Consider the following 20263-nt stretch of genomic DNA (forward strand, 5'->3'; position numbering starts at 1 on the left):
TGTTATCCATAACACTGTGCGGTTACTGCCCTTGGTAACCACTAATAAACTTTGGTCTCTATACACTTGCTTGTTCTTGACGTTTTGTATAAGTGGAATCATACAATATTTGTCCTTTTATGGCTGACTTAATTCACTCAACATAATGTTTTCAAGGTTCACCCATGCTGTGGCAGGTATCAGGACTTCGTTTCTCTTTACGTCTGCGTAAGATTCCATTGTATGTATATACCACATTTCGTTTATCCAGACGTCTGTTGAGGGACATTTAGGTTGTTTCCACTCTTTGGCTATGGTGAGTAATGCTGCAGTGGACACTGGTGTGCATGAATCTGTTTTCAATTAGTTTATATACCTAGGAGTGGAATTGCTGGATCATATGGTACTTCTATGTTTAAATTTTGGAGGAACTTTCAGACTGTTTCCTACAGTGGTTGCACCATTTTCCATTCCCGTCAGCAATGGAGGAGGGTTCCAGTTTCCTCACGTCCTGACCAACACCTGTCGTTTTCCATGTTAAAATCATAGTCGTCTTAGTGGACTTGAAGTGACATCTTATTTTGGTTTTAATTTATATTTCCCTGGGTGATGAAAATGATTAGCTCTTGACTAGTAACCTAAAGGTTGACAGTTTGAACTCACCCAGAGGCACCTTGGAAGGTAGGCCTGGTGATCTGCTTCCAAAAGGTCACAGCCTCGGAAACCCCACGGAGCAGTTCTACTCTGCACACATGGGGTCACCATTAGTCAAAATCAACCCAATGGCAACTAACAACAACAATGACTAACGATATTGAGCATCTTTTCATGCGATCGTTGGCCATTTTTTATTTTTTCTTGGGTAAAATGTCTACGGAAGTCCTTTGCCCATTTTCTGATTGGGTTATTTGTCTTTTTTTTGTTAAGTTGTGGAAGTTCTTTGTATTTGCTGGAAGAACTAAAAACATAAAACTCTTAGAAGAAAACAGGGGTAATGTTTTGGGAACTAGTTTTTAACATGGGTTCTTAGATATGAAACCAAAAGCAAGAGAAATAAAAGACAAAATCGTAAATTGGACTTCATCAGAATTAAAAACTTGTTCATCAAAGGCTTTTATCAAGGAAGTGAAGAGACAACCTGTTGCTGTTAGCTGCAGTCAAGTTGTTTCTGACTCAAAGCAGTTCTATGCGTAACAGAATAAAATGTTGCCCAGTCCCACACCATCTTCACGATTCTTGGCATGTTCAAGTTCACTGTTTTGGCTCTTGTGTCAATCCATCTCAATGAAGGTTTTCCTCCTTTTTGCTGACCATCTACTTTATCACGAGTCCCTGGGTGGAGCAAATGATTAACATACTTGGCTGCTAACCAAAAAGTTAGAAGTTTGAGTCCACCCAGAGGTGCCTCAGAAGGAAAACCTGGCAATCTACCTCTGAAAAACAAAACAAAAATAGCCAATGAAAACCCTCTGGAGCACAGTTCTCTCTGGCACACAGTGCATCACCATGAGTCAGAATGGACTTGATACCAACTGGTTTTTCTACTTCACCAAACATGATGTCTTCTTCTGGCAATTGGTCTTTCCTGAGGATATGTCTAAAGCAAGCAAGCTGACTGGGAGAAAGCTGTGGCGGTCTGCCTCCATGAAGATTACAGCCTTGGAAACCCTATGTGACAATTCTACACTGTCCTAGTCCTATAGGGCCGCTATAAATAGTCGGAATCGACTCGATGGCACCCAACAACTACTGAAGAGTCCCCAACAGGGGGAAGGTTTGAATTCGTAGAAAACAGGAACAAAAGCATCTTTTAAAGAAATGTAGTGTTATGGCCTTTAATGACAGCGTACGTAATGTTTTACGTATATTAAAACAACACCTAATGTGCATTCCATGGACCCCTGGCTTCTCTGTAGGTTCTCTTAGTGTAAAAGTGTCACCATTCTGCTTAGTGAAGGTGTGTACAACCTACACATCTTTAGAGGTTTGTAAGTAGCTTAAAGGAGGTAACTCTCTTCCTAAAATCTTCCTGACAGTAATATAATTTTTAAGCCTCAGCCTTGAAGTCAGAGGGAACTGGAGACCCTGCTCTATTTTGTAGTAGCATCGTTTAGGTCTCTTACTCATGATCATTTTTTTTTTTCTCAGAAGAAACTTTTTTTAGAAGCTTTAAAAACTAAAAACATAAAAAAAAATTTTTTTTTTTTAATCAAATAAGTGAGCTGAAGTCCTGCCATTCTACAGATCGGGGAAAATGATTGGGAACCACATATCTGATAAGGGTTTAATGTCAAGAACCAGACATTTGATAGAGTTTGAAAGCCTTCTCCCTTGTCAGAACCCATCTGAGACTGAGAACAGGGAGAGTGGGGCCAGTGAGGGCAGGCCACCCCCTCAGCATCCTCCAGCCAGAAGGTGGCTTAGCCAGAGCCTGGCCCCTCCCCAGGGCCCCTCCTTCATGGGTCACATGTCAGGCAAAACTGTTCTGAGAAATAAGGGTGGGCATTTAGGTTCCCAAGTCAAGCACTAAAACTTAAACACATCTGGAAGAGGGCTGCAGAGCATTGTGCACTGGAAACCAGGAGGGAGCAGTTCTGTGGAAACACTGGACTCAATCGGGGTTGATGACCCAGTAAACAAGGTAAACACTAGCCTACTTGTGCTTACTTATTAATTGGTAGTGAAATTGTTCACTACAGATTAGTAAGTAAGCGCAAGTAAGCCTATGCTTACTTCATTTATTGGGTAATCCTTTCCTGTCAGGGACTATAAATTTGAAGAGAGGCTTTGATTCTGTAGGAAGATGCTGTGGGGTGGGGAGAGAAACAGGTGGCAGCCATACCTAGAAGTAGAATCTTCGATGTGGTGAAAAGCGTGAAATCGTTCATTACAGATGACCTGGTAAGCAAGGTAAGCACCGTGCTTACCTTGCCTGTTGTATAATCCGCACCTGCGACTAAACCAAATGCATGAGGAATTTGAGAGGCCTGTGTGATTTACCTCCATGGAGGGAACGAGAGCTCCATTTGAAGTAGATAAAGGCTGGCCAGAGATTCTGAAGGACACTTCTAGGTGGTCTTGAAAACACTTGTTCTTATGCTGATTCTGCTCCCTTCGACATGGACAGCCATGATTTCTACCTTTGGCAACTTAACCATTGTTGACAGTGTTCTTACAAATGGCAGGAAGAGATGACCGGACCGCTGGCATCAGCACCTAGCCCAGGGACTACAGCAAGCAGCTGCTCATTAAGTGCATACTGATTGAGTCAATGAACAGAGGCAGGGATTGAGGAAGTGGTCGCTGGGGCAGCATTTGGGGGTCCCTGGTACTTGTGTGCAGTCCTTGGGTTATGCAAATAGTTAAGTGCTTGCATGCTGTTGTGGATTGATTTATGTCCTCCCAAAGCGTGTGTCAACTTGGCTAGGCCATGTTGTCCAGTATTATGTGATTGTCCACCATTTTGTCAGCTGCTCTGATTTTCCTGTGTGTGGTAAATCCTACCTCTGTGATGTTAACAAGGCAGGATTAGAGGCAGTTATGTTAATGAGGCAGGACTTAACCTACAAGATTAGGTTGTGTCTTAAGTCAATCTCTTTTGAGATAGAAAAGAAAGAAGTGAGCAGAGAGACATGGGGACCTCATACCACCAAGAAAGCAGCACCAGGAGTGGAGTGTGTCCTTTGGACCCAGGTTCCCTGTGCTTGCGAAGCTCCTAGACTAGGGTGAGATTGATGACAAGGACCTTCCTCCAGAGCCAACAGAAAGAGAAAGCTTTTCCCTGGAGCTGGCACCCTAAATTCAGACTTCTAGACTACTAGACTATGAGAGAATACTTTTCTCTTTGTTAAAGCCATAGACTTGTGGTATTTCTGTTGTAGCAGCACTAGATAGCTAAGACAGCTGTTAACCAAAAGTTTGGAGGTTCAGCTCCACCTAGAGACACTTCAGAAGAAAGGTTTAGCAATCTGCTTCCTGAAAATCAGCCATTGAAAATGCTGTGGAGCGTATTTCTACTCTGACACTCATGGGGTCACCAGAAGTCACGGTCCACTCGACAGCAACTGGTTTTTTGAGTTGGTGCTTGCCTGGCTCTTGTCCCCTGGGGGCCTCTTCTAGTCCACCTGGAGGTCTACACATCAGATCCTCTTGGGGGTGGAGCGGAGCAGCCAGGCCCATGGTTCCATCTCAGGGAGGCACGAGGGAGGAGGATGGGCTCCAGGGCCTCAGGTTGTGGTGGTGGGCGGCTCTGGTGTTGTCACCCTCCTTCCCTGTTCTGAGGCTCTGACTTCCCTCTTGGCTCTTGCACCCCTTCTTGGTTTTCCCAGATGCTGCACTATTGTGGGCTGTGTGGAAGGAGCGCAGAAACTAGAGATGGGAGGGTGGGTGGCGGAACCACTGTTGTGTGCAGAGGGCGGGGCATGATGCCTGCTAGGCGCTGTTAGGGGCCACGTGAGTGAGTGGAGGAGAGACCTAGGGGAGCCCAAGAAAGGCTGAGAAGTGGCTCAGGAGCCCGAGGGAAAGGCAAGAGAGGGAGAGAGGGGCCTAGGGAGGGATTCTCAAGACAATCAGACCAAAAGAATAGGGGCTGGAAAACAAACACCGAGGAGGCAGAACTTCTTTCTTTATTTTTGGTTTTCTGATTGTAAAAGTGATACATGTCAATTGTAGAGAATCTGAGAAATACAGAAAAGCCCAGATAATCCACAACACCAGGAATGAACATTATAAATGGTTGGCGTATTTCCTTCCAGAAAGATCTAAACACACATAGATATAAAAAGATATAGACACATGATAATACAGTTGATCCTCATTATCCATGGATTCCATATCTGTGAATCTTCCTACTCCCTAAAATTTATTTGTAACCCCAAAACCAACACTGGCAGTGCTTTCACAGACATGCACAGACATAAGAGTGGTGACAATTTGGAGTTGTCTGACACACATGTTATCACCTGAGGTCGAACGTAGTGACACTCTCCGTTCTTGTTTCAGCTCTCATACTGTAAACAAGTGCCCTTCTGGCAGTCTATTTAGTGCCACAGTTTCCCCATTTTTGTACTATTTTGTTGGTGATTTTTCTGTTTAAAGTGCTCCCCAAGCACAGTGTGGAAGTGCTGACTAGCGTTCCTAAGCACAAGAGGGCTGTGAAGTGCCTTATGGAGATAAGATGTGTGTTAGATAAGCTTGGTTCAGGCATGAGTTACAGCACTGTTGTTCAGTGTTAATGAACCAACAATATATGTTAAGATATCTTTAAACAGAAACACACTTAAAACAAGGTTGTGTAATGACTGGTTGACAAAAGTGTTGTGACCAGAGGCTCACAGGAACCCAACCCTGCCTTCCCCTAGGAGCAATGGCTCAGTGTTTGCTAATTCAGTGTTTGCCGTGATTTTATAGAACATAAAACCCCTCCAAACCAGTCGCCCTCAAGTTGACTTCAACTCATGGCACCCGCATGTGTGTCAGAGTAGAACTGTACTCCACAGGGTTTTCAATGGCTGATTTTTCAGAACTACATTGCCAGGCCTTTCTTTCAAGGCACCCCTGAGTGGACTCAAACCACCAACTTTTTGGTTAGTAGCTGAGTGCCTTAACAGTATGCACCACCCAGGGACTTTATAGAATAAAACTACTGCAAATAACAAAAATCAACTGTAAATAACATGTATTTATCCAATCCCCTTCCTTAGACACACGGAAGTAATTTCCTAAAGAGACACTGCTCCATGACTTGGCCTCACCGGGCATGGGTGCAGAGCTGTTGGCAATGTGGCATCGCACACTTGTGGATCTGCCCCTCCTGCTCCCTCCAGGACCCTCTGGCCTAGCCTTTGTCTTCAGGAAGCCCTGGGCTCTGCCTTTCTCCAGACCTGTGCCTTGTGACAAAGCCCTCCTGTCCTTGAGCCCAGGTTCACTCTTTGTAAACCAGGAGTTAGAATTGTAGTTCCCCAGGGGTATTGTGGTGGGTGGGTGAGGTTACATATATCAAGTGTTTGGTATGTTCTCCTTAAATTTGACCACACACCAGAATCCCCTGGAGGGTTGGGCCCACCCACAGAGTTTCTGATTCTGGAAGTCTGGAGTGGGGCTGGAGAAGTTGCGTTTCTATCAAGGTCCCAGGTGACCTGGACCTTGCTTTGGTGCAGGGACCATACTTGGAGAGCCACTGGTTTAGGACATGGGGAACACCCACCACAGAGAAAAATGTCTGCCTCCAGCCGATGGAGTTTGAGGCCCAGAAATCCACCTGGGGACCTGGCTGAGCAGAGCCAGCCCGAGAGACGCTGTGTCCTGGGGTCCTGGTCATCTTGCTCAGGTCCTGGTCATGTGCCAGGTATGGGCGTCCTCTGCTGCCTGTCGAGTCAGAGGCTGTGTCAAGGGCCAGTAGGGTGGTGAACCTCCAGGGGACTCATCTGCCTTACGGGGGCTGGCCCAGGGAGTGCTGGAAGGCGGTGGGAGGGTTGGAGACGGGAGACCTTCACTTCTCCTTCCCTCCGTCCTGGAAGTGTCCACGGAGGATTCAGCACCTGGAAAGTGCTCAGGGACCTGGGCAAGAAAGCCTGAAGGTGAAGAGGCTCCCCGAACCTGTTTCTGGAGAGAGAGTCAGAGGTGCAGGTGGACTTGGGCTTCTGAAGGTAAAGCTGCAGGCCATAGCTTCAGTCCTTCCCGCTGCTCCATCACCTATCAACCCAGCCAGGATGGAGACGCCCAGCCCACCCTCCCTCTTGGAAGCCTGGGGCATGCAGAACCTAAGCTGAGATGGCCTGGATCTCGCCTGGCCCACCTGCCTCCCGGTGCCACTCCTCTCAGCACAGGTAGTGGTGCTGATCTGTTTGGCTCTCTCTCCTCCTGGGGACCCAGGAACTGGCTCTTGGGAAAAGTGAACACCAACCCCCAGTGCCCTGTGTCTTCATCCTCCTCTCCTCTCCTCTCCTCCCTTCTCACTGTGTTGCCAGGCCCTGCCTTGAGGGGTTAACATGGCTGGTAGTGGAGTGAAGGTTGCGTGCCCAAAAAAGACACTTTAAGGACCAGTGGGCTGTTTGAGGTGGGGCCAGCACCTCCAGGCTGGGACCCTACCACTTCCTGGGGACCCACCCAGCGGTGTAAGCCCAGCTCTGGCTCAGGCACCAGGGGTTCCCTCTGATCCCACTCCAGGCCCAAGATGAGGCTGGGAAACGTTGCGTCTCACCAGCACCTGGCACAGGGCACGGTCTAGAGAGGCCTGCCATGGACAAGGCTGCTGTTCTCCCAGCCCACCAGCTTTGTGAAATGGCTGCACCTGCCTCCGCTTTTTGCACGGGCCTCTTGAGGTTATGTCTGAGTGACTCAGTTTTCTTAATCTGCAAATGGACTGGCAGGTCTTGGTCCACAGGACCCCCGATCCTGCTCACAGTTCCTCCCCGAGACATGTCTGTTCCTTCCCTGGGCTATGCAGGGTTGGCCTTCCTGCCTGCCTGCCCCAGGGAGGCCCGGCACACCTACACCTCCTCTGCCAGGCCCTTGGCCCATCTGGCCTATCGCCTCCTCTCCTAAGACCCTCCCAGGACTGAGCATGGACACAGCCTGGTCCTTGAGGTGCAGATGTCAGGACTGGAGCCAGCGGGAACCCAGGCCAGGGCCAAGGGCAGAGCCTCCCTGAGCTCTGCAAACTGTCACTATCATGGCCATGGGGCCACTTCTCTGGGTTGCTAATGAATCATTCTGGTTTTTCAGCGTTGGTAACTACAGTGGTCCTCTCTTATCCACGGGGGATACGTCGTTCCAAGACCACTGTGAATGCCTGAAACCTCAGATAGTACTGAGCCCTATAAATACTATGTTTTGTCCTATACATACATACCTATGATAAGTTTAATTTATAAATTAGGCACAGTAACTAATAGCAATAACTAATAATAAAATAGAACAGTTATAACAACATACTGTAATAAAAGTTACATGAATGATGGAGCTGAACGGCGTAAGATTTCATCCTGCTACGTACTCAACGTTTTCGGACCACGGTTGATGTGGGCCACTGAAACCGCAGACAGCAAACCACCGTTAGAGGAGGGGTCTACTGTAATTAAAAAAAATTTTGTGGCCACGTATGAGCCATACCCCACAGTCACCACAAGCTGGATTTGTCTGGCCTGGCATGGGGAACTCTCAGCAAGCGCTTAGCTCTTGCCAGGTGACGTCCAGTGCTGCCTGCATAGTGAGTGACCATCACCAGGGTTCACTAGTTAGCACTTCCAGGTGACGTCCAGTGCTGTCTGCATAGTGAGTGACCATCACTGTCACCACAGTTCACTAGTTAGCACTTCCAGGTGACGTCCAGTGCTGCCTGCATAGTGACTGACCATCACCATTACCAGGGTTCACTAGTTAGCACTTCCAGATGACGTCCAGTGCTGTCTGCAGAGTGAGTGACCTTCACCGGGGTTCACTAGTTAGCACTTCCAGGTGACGTCCAGTGCTGTCTGCAGAGTGAGTGACCTTCACTGGGGTTCACTAGTTAGGAAGTGGCTACACGGGCAGAGTAAGCCACTTGCCTCAGATCACTGTCTAACGAGTGGCATCTGACCATTGGCAGCACACTCACTGTGCTTTGATGTCCTTCTATGACAGACTGAGATCCTGGAGGGCACAGACAAGGCTTAGGAGCCTGGGTGGCACAAGTGGTTTGTGATCACCTGCTAACCACAAAGTCGGCAGTTCAAGCCCACCCAGCAGCTCTGAGAAAGAAAGGCCTGGAGGTCTGTTTCTGTGAAGATTACAGCCTAGAAAATCCTATGCAGAAGTTGTACTCTGTGACCCACGGGGTTGTCATGAGTCAGGGGCTGGCTTGACCACAGCTGAGAGCAATTGACAAGGCTTGTAGTAACACCAGTTACTGATCACCCGTGAGCTGATTCGGGCTCATGGGACCCCATGTGTGTCAGTGCAGAACTGTGCTCCGTAGTGTTGTCAGTGGCTGGTTTTTCAGGAACAGATCACCAGGCCTTTCTTCTGAAGCCCCTCTGGGTGGACTTGAACCTCCAGTTTTGGTTAGAAGCTAAGCACGTTAACAGTTTGCACCACCCAGCAACTCCACTTACGATGCCAGCTGTTTTAGTGAGCATTTTCTGTGTGCATTGTGAGTACATGTTACCTTGTTCAGTCCTCTGACAGCCCTGCCGAGTGCGTATATACTGATACCCTTAAGAAGGGTCAGGAAGCTTGGCAGACAATGGTTTTCCCAAGGTCCTGAAGCTTCTGTGTGGAGGCAAGGATCAACACTCGGACCCTCGGGCCCGTCTTGGCCAGACACCACAGGGCATCGGGGATGGGAGCTGAGTGTCTGAGGCAGGAGTCCAGGGGGTTCAGTCCATGGTGGTGGGGTGGGCCGGGCGGGCCTGGTCGGAGCAGCCTCACAGAGCTTAATGGGTTCAATCCCGCGCTCTGAGGGGGCTCTCGCCCCTCTGCCGAGAGAGGTACTGCCAGATCCCCCCACGGACCACCTCGCTCCCCAGGGCATAGTGGCAGGCATTGATGATGGGCACTGCTTTGGCAACAAGGGCGGGCACCTGTGGGGGCAGAAAAGAGTCTTTAATGCTTCTGCTCTTCTCCTTGGTCCCACTGGTGAACCCTACTCCTCCACCCCACAGCCACTAGTCCTCTGTCTCTGATCTTTCGACCTTGAAACCGTCCCTACCAGTGGACAGGCAAGGCCCCATGGAAACACGCTCCTCCTGGGACCCACGCCCTTGCCCCTTTTCACCGAGGGCACTTGTTTGCTGTCTGGCTGTCTGTCCCTGTCATCTCACAGGAGGCCCAAGCAATGTAAGCCAGCACATTGGGGTGGCCCAGGGTTGGGGGGAGGGGAGGCAAATTCTCTTCAGAAGCAGAGAGGCTGACCCGGAGGACATAAGACAGAAGGAGTGGTGGGGTGAGACAGAGAGAGGGGCAGGGACAGGAGGCTCTAACGATGGGTGTTTCTGTACCATCTGCAGTCTAGGAGAGATGGAGGTCATGTCTGTGGCGGCTGCACACAGGTACAGGAGGGCGTAAGGGCCCCAGCCCAGCAGCAACGTCCTGGCTGGCAGGGTGGTGTTCACCTGGAGAGAAACGGTACTGGGAGGGCTTGCAATGCTCCAGGACAGGTGGCCCTGTGCAGCCTGGGAAACCAGGTCAGCCTTCAGCAGTGCTGGGCAGCAGGGCCCTGCTGCAGGGGGGCTCTAGCACAGAGCAACTGGGAGTCAAAGGGACCTTGTCCCAGGGTTGAGACTAGCGTTCTAGGACCACTCTACTCTTTAAGGTCTGGGACCCTAAGCCTGCTACTGATCTACATCCAAAAAATGTACCGGTTCTACTCTGACACATACGGGGTTTCCATGAGCCAGGGTCGCCATGAGTTGGGGTCGACTAGACAGCAACTGATGTTTTCTCACTGACATGGCTCGTCTAACAAAAAGGCAAATGACGTTGGACAAAGACACATTCTCTTCATGGAATAATTACCTATTTCGATTTGGGACCTTTAAAATATGTTAACTGGGAGGCATTTTCTCTTGTCCTTCGTTCAAAAAGAAAAAAGGTGCTTAGTGCTGGAGGGTCTCCTGGGGAGAAGCTGAGGCCAGAGGAGAAATTGACCCCTCAGCCAAGAGGCCACCTATGCCTCAAAGAACCACTCAGCTCACAGCTGAGGTCCTTAGCCTGCACGCGGCAACCTTGGCTGATGCCACCAGACCCGATGGGTTTAAAGTCAAGCTAGAAAAATATGCAAAAATCATGGTGGCAGCCTTTTCTCCCCAGCTCTTTAGACCAAAAAACCAAACCCATTGCCACTGAGTCGATTCCAACTCAGTGACCTTATACGACGGAGTAGAACTGCCCCAAAGGGTTTCCAAGGAGCAGTTGATGGATTCGAACTGCTGACCTTTTCATTAGCAGCCTGATCTCTTAACCACTGTGCCACCAGGGCTGCATTATAATGTTAGTATCTGTTTTTCGAATCATTGGTGCTTGTAATGACTCAACCGGTAGATATTGTCCAGGTAACAAATTCAAAAAAAGAAATCACGGCAAACGAATATTAATGCAGAAATTTGGAAATGGTTGAAAGGGCTTATTTTTGAAGTGCTGTTCTTTTTTTGGACAAAAATGCTCACAGGTGTGATTTTGTCTGGTGGGTAACAGCCTGTGACTATGATTAAATTAAACATCTCTAAGCAATTTAAAAGTAACACTTAGAAAGCACATAATTTTGTGCCAAACCTTAGTCTTCAGACATGTCAAGGTATTGCTGGGGTCCTGCAGGGGCCTGGCTCGCAGGGTGATGGGGTCTGGGTGAACCTGAGCAGCCCTGCTCCTGTCCCCAGGCCATGGCTGCCCCCACCCATGGGCTGGGACTAAATTCCTCCAAGGTGCCTGGACTCCTTAACACCCCCTGCCCCAGGAAAGCTGGGTTTTCTCTGCATCCTGGAGAACAGAGAAACCCTGATGACTCCTGTCATGTTGCCCAGAACCCCCAGTGCTGCCAAGACAGACAGAGGCCTCTCCAGCCCTGGGAGTGGGCCCTTACCTGGAGAGGGCCCTTCTTCTTGAGTTTCTGCTCCATGAGCCGGTAGGAAGTGAGTGTGATGAAGAGGGGCAGGAGGAAGTTGAAAAACGCCATGGTGAGGAGGAAGCTGGTGGAATTCCTGCAGGCCCATGGGGGAGGAGTGAAGGTGTCTCTCAGGGTGATGGCTGTTCTCTTAGGGCCATCCACCTCTGCCCTAGGCTGGCCTCTGAGCAGTCAGATTTGGGGACATGCCACCCTCAGATGAGTGCTCAGTGTGGTGGCTCCTGGGCCCTGGAGAACCCCCTGCAGGAGCCGGGAGCCACAGTGGGGAGCAGGCTGTCCTCTAGCTTGCCTCCTGTAACTTTAGGGGCAGGAAGTGGGGTGGAAATGAGACCTCCTTCGAGTTCAGGTGCCCACCCCCGTTCTCTGCAAATGCCCAGCTCTCTTGGGTGTTTCCCCAGCATAGAGAATGAGCACTATGGTCTGGGAAATGTGTGGACCAGGAGGACAGAGCATTTAGGGAGTGTTCTAAACACAGGGATTTGGATGCCAAAGAGATGGACACTGTGTCACTGAAGAAACAGTTGAAGTGAGTATGAAAGAGCTCAGGGGACCAAACAGTGGCCATGGGGGGCGGGTGGAGGCCTGCATCAGAGGGCAGACCAAGAACACAGATGGGAGTCCCCGGGAGGCAGAGTCCCGTTTCTTGAAGGGGACACCGTGATCCATGGACTGTCCACTAAGGAAGGGTGGAAGGAAGGGCTGCAAGGAGGACTGGGCACCCTGGGGAACACTTGGGGAGAGCCCTGGATGGGCATGTGGCCCAGACCAAGGGTGTCAAAGGGCTGTGCCTTGGAAACCGCCGTCAGGAGCAGGTGCTTCACAGGGAAGCGTCACAGGTACCGCAGATGGGTATACAGTGCCCCAGCAGAAGCAAGCGGGAGGGCGGGCCCATGTGACGCCACCCTACAGCAGCCCCTAAAGGTACTCCCTGAATCCTGGTCTCCCCTAGACCATGTGCTCCACAGTGGCTGTGACCATAATGCACTCAAGGTTTTCTCCCCAGGGCTTGGTTCAGCAAACTTGGAGGAACTGAACTCCATCCTGGAATAGCCCCCCAATACAAAGATCTTAACATTCTTCAAATCTATCAAATCTAGGACATGGCCCCTCCAAAACTGGTGATGGCAGAGTCAGGACAGCTGAAGGCTGAAGACAGCAGGGGGCTGTGGGCCTCCGTAACTGCTGTGCCCAACACAGGCCAGCAGCCAAGCCCCGGCTTGCTGTCTAATGCCCCTTTGTGGGCCCAGCTCTGGGCTCGGATTTGCGTAATGTCCTCGTCCCTTGGCCAGTCTTCAGGACTGGCTTTCCCTGTCTACTGTCAGCTCTCTGTGGGTGTCGTGACTAAGGACCTGAGGTTGGCTGGCCAGTGCCAGCATTTCCCCATTTGTGTTTTCAGCTGGGGCACCATCATCTGAGGCCTCACCTGTCCCCTCTGGAGTAGTCCAGGGTGCAGCAGGTTCCCAGTGGCTCGTAGTTATAGCGGCCCCAGCCCAGGAGGGGCAGAGCTGCCCAGAAGGCAGAAGACAGCCACACGAAGAGCACCAGGGCGCTGGCCGAGCTCCAGGCCAGCCTGCTTCCTGCATGGCAGAGGGGCAGAGCGGCTGAGCAGAGAAGAGGCAGCCCAGTGAAAGATAGCGAGCCTCACAGTCATGCACAGGATCCCTAAATCCCACCCCCATGCTCAACCTCTCAGTACCTCTTGCAAGTGGAGAGTTTCTCTGAGCCTTAGTGTTCTCCTCTACAAAATAGGAAGGATGATCCCTCCCTTGGAGGGTGGTCAGAAGTGAGGACATCATGGATGGAAAAGGGCCCATAGTAGATGCTCAATGTCATTCTTTTTAGGGACGGGGCAAGCGGCCAACGTGTGCCCCAGGGCCACTGTTAGGGCTCAGGAGAGGACCGTAGGGAGGGAGGCAGAAGTCCAGGCTGACCACTACTGTTGGCTCACATGCAGCCACCATCTCTCCTTTCAGGATATCCTTGAGAAATCCTGACTTGGGGCTGGGCCCTCACTGTGCCAGTGGCAGGGGAGGGGTCCCAACGGCTTCTTTTGGTGTGATGAGTCCCACTGGCTTTGCCTCCTCCATGTCCGTCCCCTCTGCCCATGCCCCTCTCTGAACAGGAAGCCTCAGGCCAGCCCTTCCCACGCTGTGGTGCCTTCTAGACCTGGCCTTCAGGATTCCTCCCCCAGTGCCTTCTCTGTGTGGTTTATTTACCAGTGCTCCTTTGCAGACCAGGCCAGGGCAGAGGGCAGGACTCGGTGCATGCGGCTACACCTGCCTTGTCTGACACTGCCTCCATTCATACAGCCCAGAGGGAGTGTGTTGGGTGTGTCCCCCAACTGCGGCACAATAATAAATGCCCACCTCAACGTTTCTGCTTTGGAATGGATGACCAAAGTGACATACCCAGGGCTACTAGAAATGGAGCAGGCCCTCAGACCTCCTCCTTCTCCCCGCCTTTTCTGTGTCCATGCTGACCCACCACACCCTCTATAGTACAGGAAGGGGCAAGAGGACGGGGGACGGCTCCGTATCAGGGCAGGGCACCCATGGCTCCCTGAGGAGGAGTGTGTGTATGTAGTGGGGAGGGGGGTGACAGTCTGAGGGAGCTTTACGGGCTGGGCTGGGCTGGGAGTGGAGGGGGAGGGGCTCTTAGGTGAGGCAGGAGGGGCTAACCTATCACCACCCAAAACAATAAGAACAAAGGCATTTTTCATCTTAGATGGAGGCATCTGATAGGAGAGACCCACAAGGGCCACTTACATTGCCAAAGGGGCCACACCCAGGGTAGAGGCCGTGCAGGGCAAATCTATAGCTCAGCTTGGGAGACAAAGGGAGCCATTGCCTCTGGGGGCATCCAGGCCACACGGGATCCCAGCTCTGCCGTCTGCTAAATGTGTGACTCTGGGTAAGCTATGTAACCTCTCGGTGCCTCTGCTTCTTAATCTGCATACTGAGGGTTTGCTGTGGGGTGAGATAAGCCACGGCTCCCACAGCCTACGGGTGGGCTTTCATTCTAATAGTTGTTATTTTAATGTGTGTCAAAATTATAGTAATGCATTAAAGCTGTGATTTCACAGATATGGTTTAGAATGAGACTAAAACAGGTGTTCTAGCTTTTAGAAGTGAGTCACTTTTAACAAAAACATCAAGTACATGACAGAGCAGATGGTGCACTGATAGATGGTGCACTGATATGGCCAGAATTCTGAAGATGGCGTGTGACAACCCAGCTTGGGGAATCTAGAGCTGCACTGGTCTCCATGAAGCCTTGATATGGTAGATGCCCCGCAGAAGTGCAAGGTTCCAGCTACACACACACACACACACACACACAGCCTGCCTCCCTGCCCTCCAACATTGTGTGTCCACAACAGCAATTTCTATACCCATGATCTCACTTGATTTTTAAAATAAGACTATGAGGTTGGTTATAAAAAGCACCTTGCAGAGGAAGAGACTGAGGTTCAGAGAGGATCCCTGACCTGCCTGGGGCTTAAGCACGGGGAGCCTTTCCATGGGCATCTACTTGTCTCTGCACTCACCCTCCTCCCTCCTTTCCTGAAGTTGGTGTTACACTCATGCACCCTCACAACCACCCACTGTCCTCTGTGCCAGAAAACACTGAGCAGGCCTTCATCCTGACCATCCTCCCTGCCTCCTTCTCCCCACCCTGCCCGGGATGCCCTGCTCTGGGAGCCCAAAGACGTACGGGTGCAGTAGTGGTGGTAGCGCTCCCAGGCAATGGCTGCACAGCTGCAGATGCTGGCCAGTGCTGTCACGAAGCCTTGGAAGCCGTGAGCCTGGCAGCCGTCTGAGCCATAGGGCCAGCGCCTGTAAGGACACCGGGCACCAGTGACTCCTCGCCTCCCCCCATGCCTCCCAATGTCAGCTTGGAGGGTACGTCCAGCCCCTTGGAAGAGGGCTGTAGCATCTGTGCTTTCCTGAGCACACTGGGGCTGACAAGCGTACGCCTCTGGGCTGAATGGTGCGGCTGGAGGCAAACCCTCCAAGCTAAGCACCTGTCTTTTAGACCAGGGTCTCCCTGTGTGACCGGATGCTAACATCACAGGAAGTGAAGCCCCCTGGTGGGGATTTCACAGATGGGGAAGCTGAGGCTCAGAAAGCCTCATACAGCAGATGAAGTTAAAGTCAGGGGGTAGGCCTCAGGCCTCTCAGCTATCAGGCCCACAGGCCAAGCAAAGCTGAAAGCTGCAGTTGCCCGCCATGAGTGGAAGGCCAGGGGAGGAGACCAGGGCACAGTGGGGGAGGAAGCTTCCACCATTTAGGCACAGACTGGTCAGCCCTGCACACTGGCTCCCAGATGAGCTTCAGATTCAAAGTTTAATGCCCCAAACCAAAAATGGAACGTTTAGTTGGCTTGAGAAAAGAAACCTGCGAGCCTTCTGCACATAAGGAGGCCCTGATATTTGGCAAAACTTTGCTTTTACAAACACTTATTTAGGGCTCAGCAAGGAGCCCTGGGGGCGCAATGGTGAAGCGTTCAGCTGCTAACCCAAAGGTGGGCAGTTTGAATCCATCAGCCAGTCACCCTGTGGGAAAAAAGACCTGACAATGTGTTCCCTTAAGGATCACAGCCTCGGAAACCCTATGGGGCAGTTTTACTCCGTCCTATAGGGTCACTATGAGCCAGAGCTGGCTCAATGGCATTCAACAACAGCATGTGCTGAGCATTGTTTTAAGTTACTTACAAATAAAAAGTCAGCACTTCCAACTACCCATATAAAACAAACAAAAAACCATTGCCGTTGAGTCGATTTCGACTCATAGTGACCCTATAGGACAGAGTAGAACTGTACCATAGAGTTTTCAAGGAGTACCTGGTAGATTCGAACTGCTGGCCTTTTGGTTAGCAGCCTAGTTCTTAACCACTGTGCCACCAGGGCTCCAAAACTACCCAAAGGAGTTAGGTGATAACAGGCAATTTACTGAAGAGGCCTGAAGCTAGAAATGATGGAGCCAGGTCCCGGACCCAGGTAGTCTGGGGACTTCACATGGTGGTTAAGAGATGGTCCATTGCAATACTATGCCCTCTCTGTTGACCAAGTTTGAGCAGCTCTTGGGCTCCGGAAACCAGCTGTCATTCTTTAGGGGGGAGTCTGGAATTCAGGTGTAGCTTAGTCCAGCCTGGTCAGCCTCCACCCTTGGGCCAGCTTTTTACAAGTGGGAAGAACTCTGCCTTCAGCCTGGCTGCCCTGGTGCTGTTGTTCCCATTGCCTCCCCAGAGGTCAGCCCCAGGCCAGACCCACAAGCCCATGGAGTGCGGAGGGAGTGGACAAGAGAGGTGGTGGTGGTACCGGCGGAGGCTAGACATGGCTGCGACCAGGGCATTCAGGCTGATCCCACTGTCTGCCAGGGCCAAGCTCAGCACCAGCAGGTGGCCAGGAGTCCGCAGCTCTGGGATCTTGCAGAAAGAGAGGATGGTCAGGCCATTGAGGCTGAGCCCGGAAAGCGCTGAAAGGAAGGGGGGTGCTGGCATCAGGGCTGGTGAGGCCCACCGGGATCAGACCCAGGGTCCTTGGAGTGGGTGGACCCTTGGTCACCTCCCCTCCATACCCAGCAACCCTCTCAGCACAGTTCTTCCACCCCTGCCCAGGTGGGCTGCCTCAGACACAGACACCATAGGTGCAGGCCCTGACCTTCACACTCACTCCCATTAGGGAGACAGTTAAGGATGCAATCAGTGTGTGCAGCATGCCCCTGTTGTGACAACGACAGATACAGCACCTGCTGAGCACTCATGATGATCATCTCACCCAGTCTTGCCTGGGATAGAGTTCTCCCCATTTACAGCTGGAAACTGAGGCTCAGGGAGGCTTGCTAACTGGACCCAGTTAAACAGCTAGTAACTGGTGGAGCTGGTGGGACTTGGGTTTCTCGAAGTCCAAAGGGTATTCTTTTCCCACCAGGGCATTGGAGGTAGAGTCAGAGAGGTCCTGGAGGAGGTGGTGTTGGAGCCGAGAGCTGTGAGGATGGAAGGCACTAGGTGTGCTTCAAAGGGGGCGCTGTCCAGCTCAGAGAGAGCTGACCTTGAATTTTGACCTGACCACTCACTTGCTGTCCCTTAAACTCTCTGAACTTCAGCTTCCCTCTCAAAAATGAAGACTGAGCATTTACCAGAAGGACTAAGTGTGGAGGAACATTTCAGAAAAAGGGGATAGCATGTGCAAAGACATGCAGTGGTCAAATGTTGTGGCATGTTTGGGGACTGGAGGGATGCTAGATTGCAAGGTTCTTGGAAGAGGGGCCACCAGGACTGGCCCAGTGGCTGCCACTCCCTCTCCACCTTGGCTCTCATCAGGTGAGAAAATGTGCCAATTAGCTCTCCATAGCTGCTTCAAACAAGGGTTGGGTCCCCATCAAACCAGTCTTTGGCTGGTCTACCCCCAGGGTCTATGCTGTCCTGGCTCTGGTGTCAGTGAGCCTCTTAGGGGTGGGTCCTGGACAGAGGCAGGCCCATGCAGGCCCACTTAGCCCCTGAGTGGACATGCTTAGGGAAGAGGGAGTGGAGAGGGTGGTGGTAATGTGGGGCTGGAGAGGACGGAGTAGACAAACTGAAATCCCTGGGTGTCTACTCAGGCAAGCGTTGTATGTCTACAACCATATCATTGTTGTTAGGTGCTGTCTAGTCAGCTCTGACTCATAATAACTGTATAGGACAAAGAACCTCACAACCACCCGTTGAGTGTCAGGACACCAGGGTTAGAAAGCTGAGGGGACTTGGTCGCAGCCACACAGCAGGTCTGTCTCGACAGACCTTTCAGGAGTCTGGGCTTATACGGTGTTCTCAGTTGGACCTCCTGGGAGTGGAGTAAACTTCCTCCCTGTTGGAGGGACACTGAGAGGTCTGAAGCCTGGGTTTTTAGTCGTCTCCTGGCAGCTGTCCTTTCTGGAAGTCACTTGCTCCTTGACCCCTGCAGGGGTCCTCTCTCTGGGCCCCCACCTCGTGCTCCACCCCATAGGGGCAGCATCCTACAACCCATTGTCCTGTAGGAGCAGGTGGCTGAGAAAGCACGACACCCCAGCTGGTTTGGGGGTATACTTGCCAGATCACAACTGCAGCCTGGGTTCTGGGAACCCCTGGGTGCCTCTCCCCCCGTGTGTCTGGCCTGACTCACCTTCCAGCAGCAGCACAGTGCCCACAGTCAGCACTTCGAGCTCCTGGAAGCCAGCGGGCAGGTGCCCAGGCTCTGCCATCCTTGGCTTCCTCCCTGCTCTGGCTGGCTCTTCCCTGGCTCCTCAAGTGAGGCTTCCCTTTTAAAGGGCTGCTCCACATGCCAGCACAGTTCTTATGCTGAACCTTGGGCTACTCCTGCTGCCTCCCCTTCTAAGTCATGGTTTTGGCCCGAGCAGAAGGAACTCATTCATCAGTTGAACAGTGCAGCTTTTGTGAAGCTGGACGGAGCCTGTCTCATTCATTTCAGCCCCAACAGGGTGGATTAAGCAGCAGGAGCCAAAGGGCTGAATTGGAAAAGAGTTGTATAACTGCCACCGGAGGGGAGCGAAAGGACAGATTTGAGCTGCAGCTGTTCCTGAGCGTTAGGAACCCTCTTTCTTTTCAGATGGCTCCATGTGCTCCATGTCCTGAAGGGTGACCACAGCATGGATGGCTTTTCAGACTCCTTGTTCTATAAAGCTGCCTCTATCGGTGAACATCTCTAAATCAGGGTTAGTAAGGTGCTGGTCAGACAGGTCAGGCCTGCTGGAATACACTTAGTTGACCTGCTGAGGAGGTGACTTGAACAATTAACTTGATTAGTAAATCTCTTCACAAAAGGGGAATAGGGCATTCAGGTACATATAAGAAGCTGTGGGTCAATTCTGTACCTCCGACTTGACAGTCCATAGGTTGTTTACTGGCAAGTTTCCTTATACACTCCAGTAATGGTCATGTTTCTTTTAGAAAGTGGGCCCTTCAGGGTATTTAAAACCAAATAGGCTGTGCCAGTGTCCACTAAAAATTCAGTAATTTGTCTGCCCACCGTCATTGTAACCTGGGCCTCCTTGTGGGAGATGAGGATTGGCTGAGTGGGCTACAGCTCCTGGACCCCATTAGTCTGAGTCGCTGGCTGACAGCTGTGGGAGCTCTGTTATGGTTTCTTCTTAGGTTCCTTCTTGGACTGGGTCAGCCACGAGGGGCACTCTTGTTTCCAGTGGCCTTCTTGTTTGCAGTAGGCGCGCTGCCTTGGTGAGGCAGCGGGAGCCACCAACGTCGAGGCTGTTGGGGCTGATGCCAGCCCAGGAACCAGTTCCAAACCCACAGGAGGATAAGGGAGAGGGGGCACAGGCAGATAAGGGGCTGAAGGGGTACGGATAGCTCTGAGTCCAGAAGGACTGGGGGTTTCCTGTCTCTGTCTCCCTCTTCCCCTACAGTCTGCACCATCAGCTTGCACTGTTTTTGTAGGTTTTTATTTTGCCAGAGAGACATACAGGTTTGTACGTAAGGGATTTCATCCCATTTTCCCTCTCTTTTGCAAAACAGACCTAACGGTAAGATAGTAGCATAGTTAAGTGACCCATCCACAAGCCACTTTCCACCAGACTCCAACTAGTACTGGGGCCAGGCAGTGTTACTAAAGAAAATAAGGTTCTCTTTCTTCGTAGGCTCATAACTAAAGGAGGACCAATTTTTAAGTATGCACCCTAAGGGGGAACATTCAGG

At 51.2% G+C, this 20263-nt stretch overlaps 1 protein-coding gene across 1 annotated transcript; it reads right to left on the reverse strand.

Moving 5' to 3' along the window:
- Nucleotides 1-9401: 9401 nt before the first annotated feature.
- Nucleotides 9402-18812, reverse strand: RGR (retinal G protein coupled receptor). Its single transcript, XM_049893567.1, has 7 exons — nt 18720-18812; nt 16899-17055; nt 15293-15414; nt 13002-13155; nt 11537-11654; nt 9957-10070; nt 9402-9539 (listed from the first exon to the last, which is right to left on the reverse strand). Exons 1-7 carry the CDS (start codon nt 18796-18798, stop codon nt 9402-9404), a joined length of 882 nt encoding a protein of 293 aa, XP_049749524.1. The 5' UTR covers nt 18799-18812.
- Nucleotides 18813-20263: the final 1451 nt, after the last annotated feature.

Source organism: Elephas maximus, chromosome 8 (assembly GCF_024166365.1).
Source record: "Elephas maximus indicus isolate mEleMax1 chromosome 8, mEleMax1 primary haplotype, whole genome shotgun sequence".
NCBI classification, from domain to species: domain Eukaryota; kingdom Metazoa; phylum Chordata; class Mammalia; order Proboscidea; family Elephantidae; genus Elephas; species Elephas maximus.

What these genes read in the sequence shown, in the direction of transcription:
- RGR (XM_049893567.1), bottom strand. Translation starts at nt 18,798, where the DNA reads ATGGCAGAGCCTGGGCACCTGCCCGCTGGCTTCCAGGAGCTCGAAGTG. An exon ending in AGAAGAAGGGCCCTCTCCAG is followed by an intron (nt 10,071 to 11,536) that starts GTAAGGGCCCAC and finishes GTTTCTCTCCAG; the next exon opens with GTGAACACCACCCTGCCAGC. An exon ending in TCTCTCCTAGACTGCAGATG is followed by an intron (nt 9,540 to 9,956) that starts GTACAGAAACAC and finishes CTGCCCCCACAG; the next exon opens with GTGCCCGCCCTTGTTGCCAA.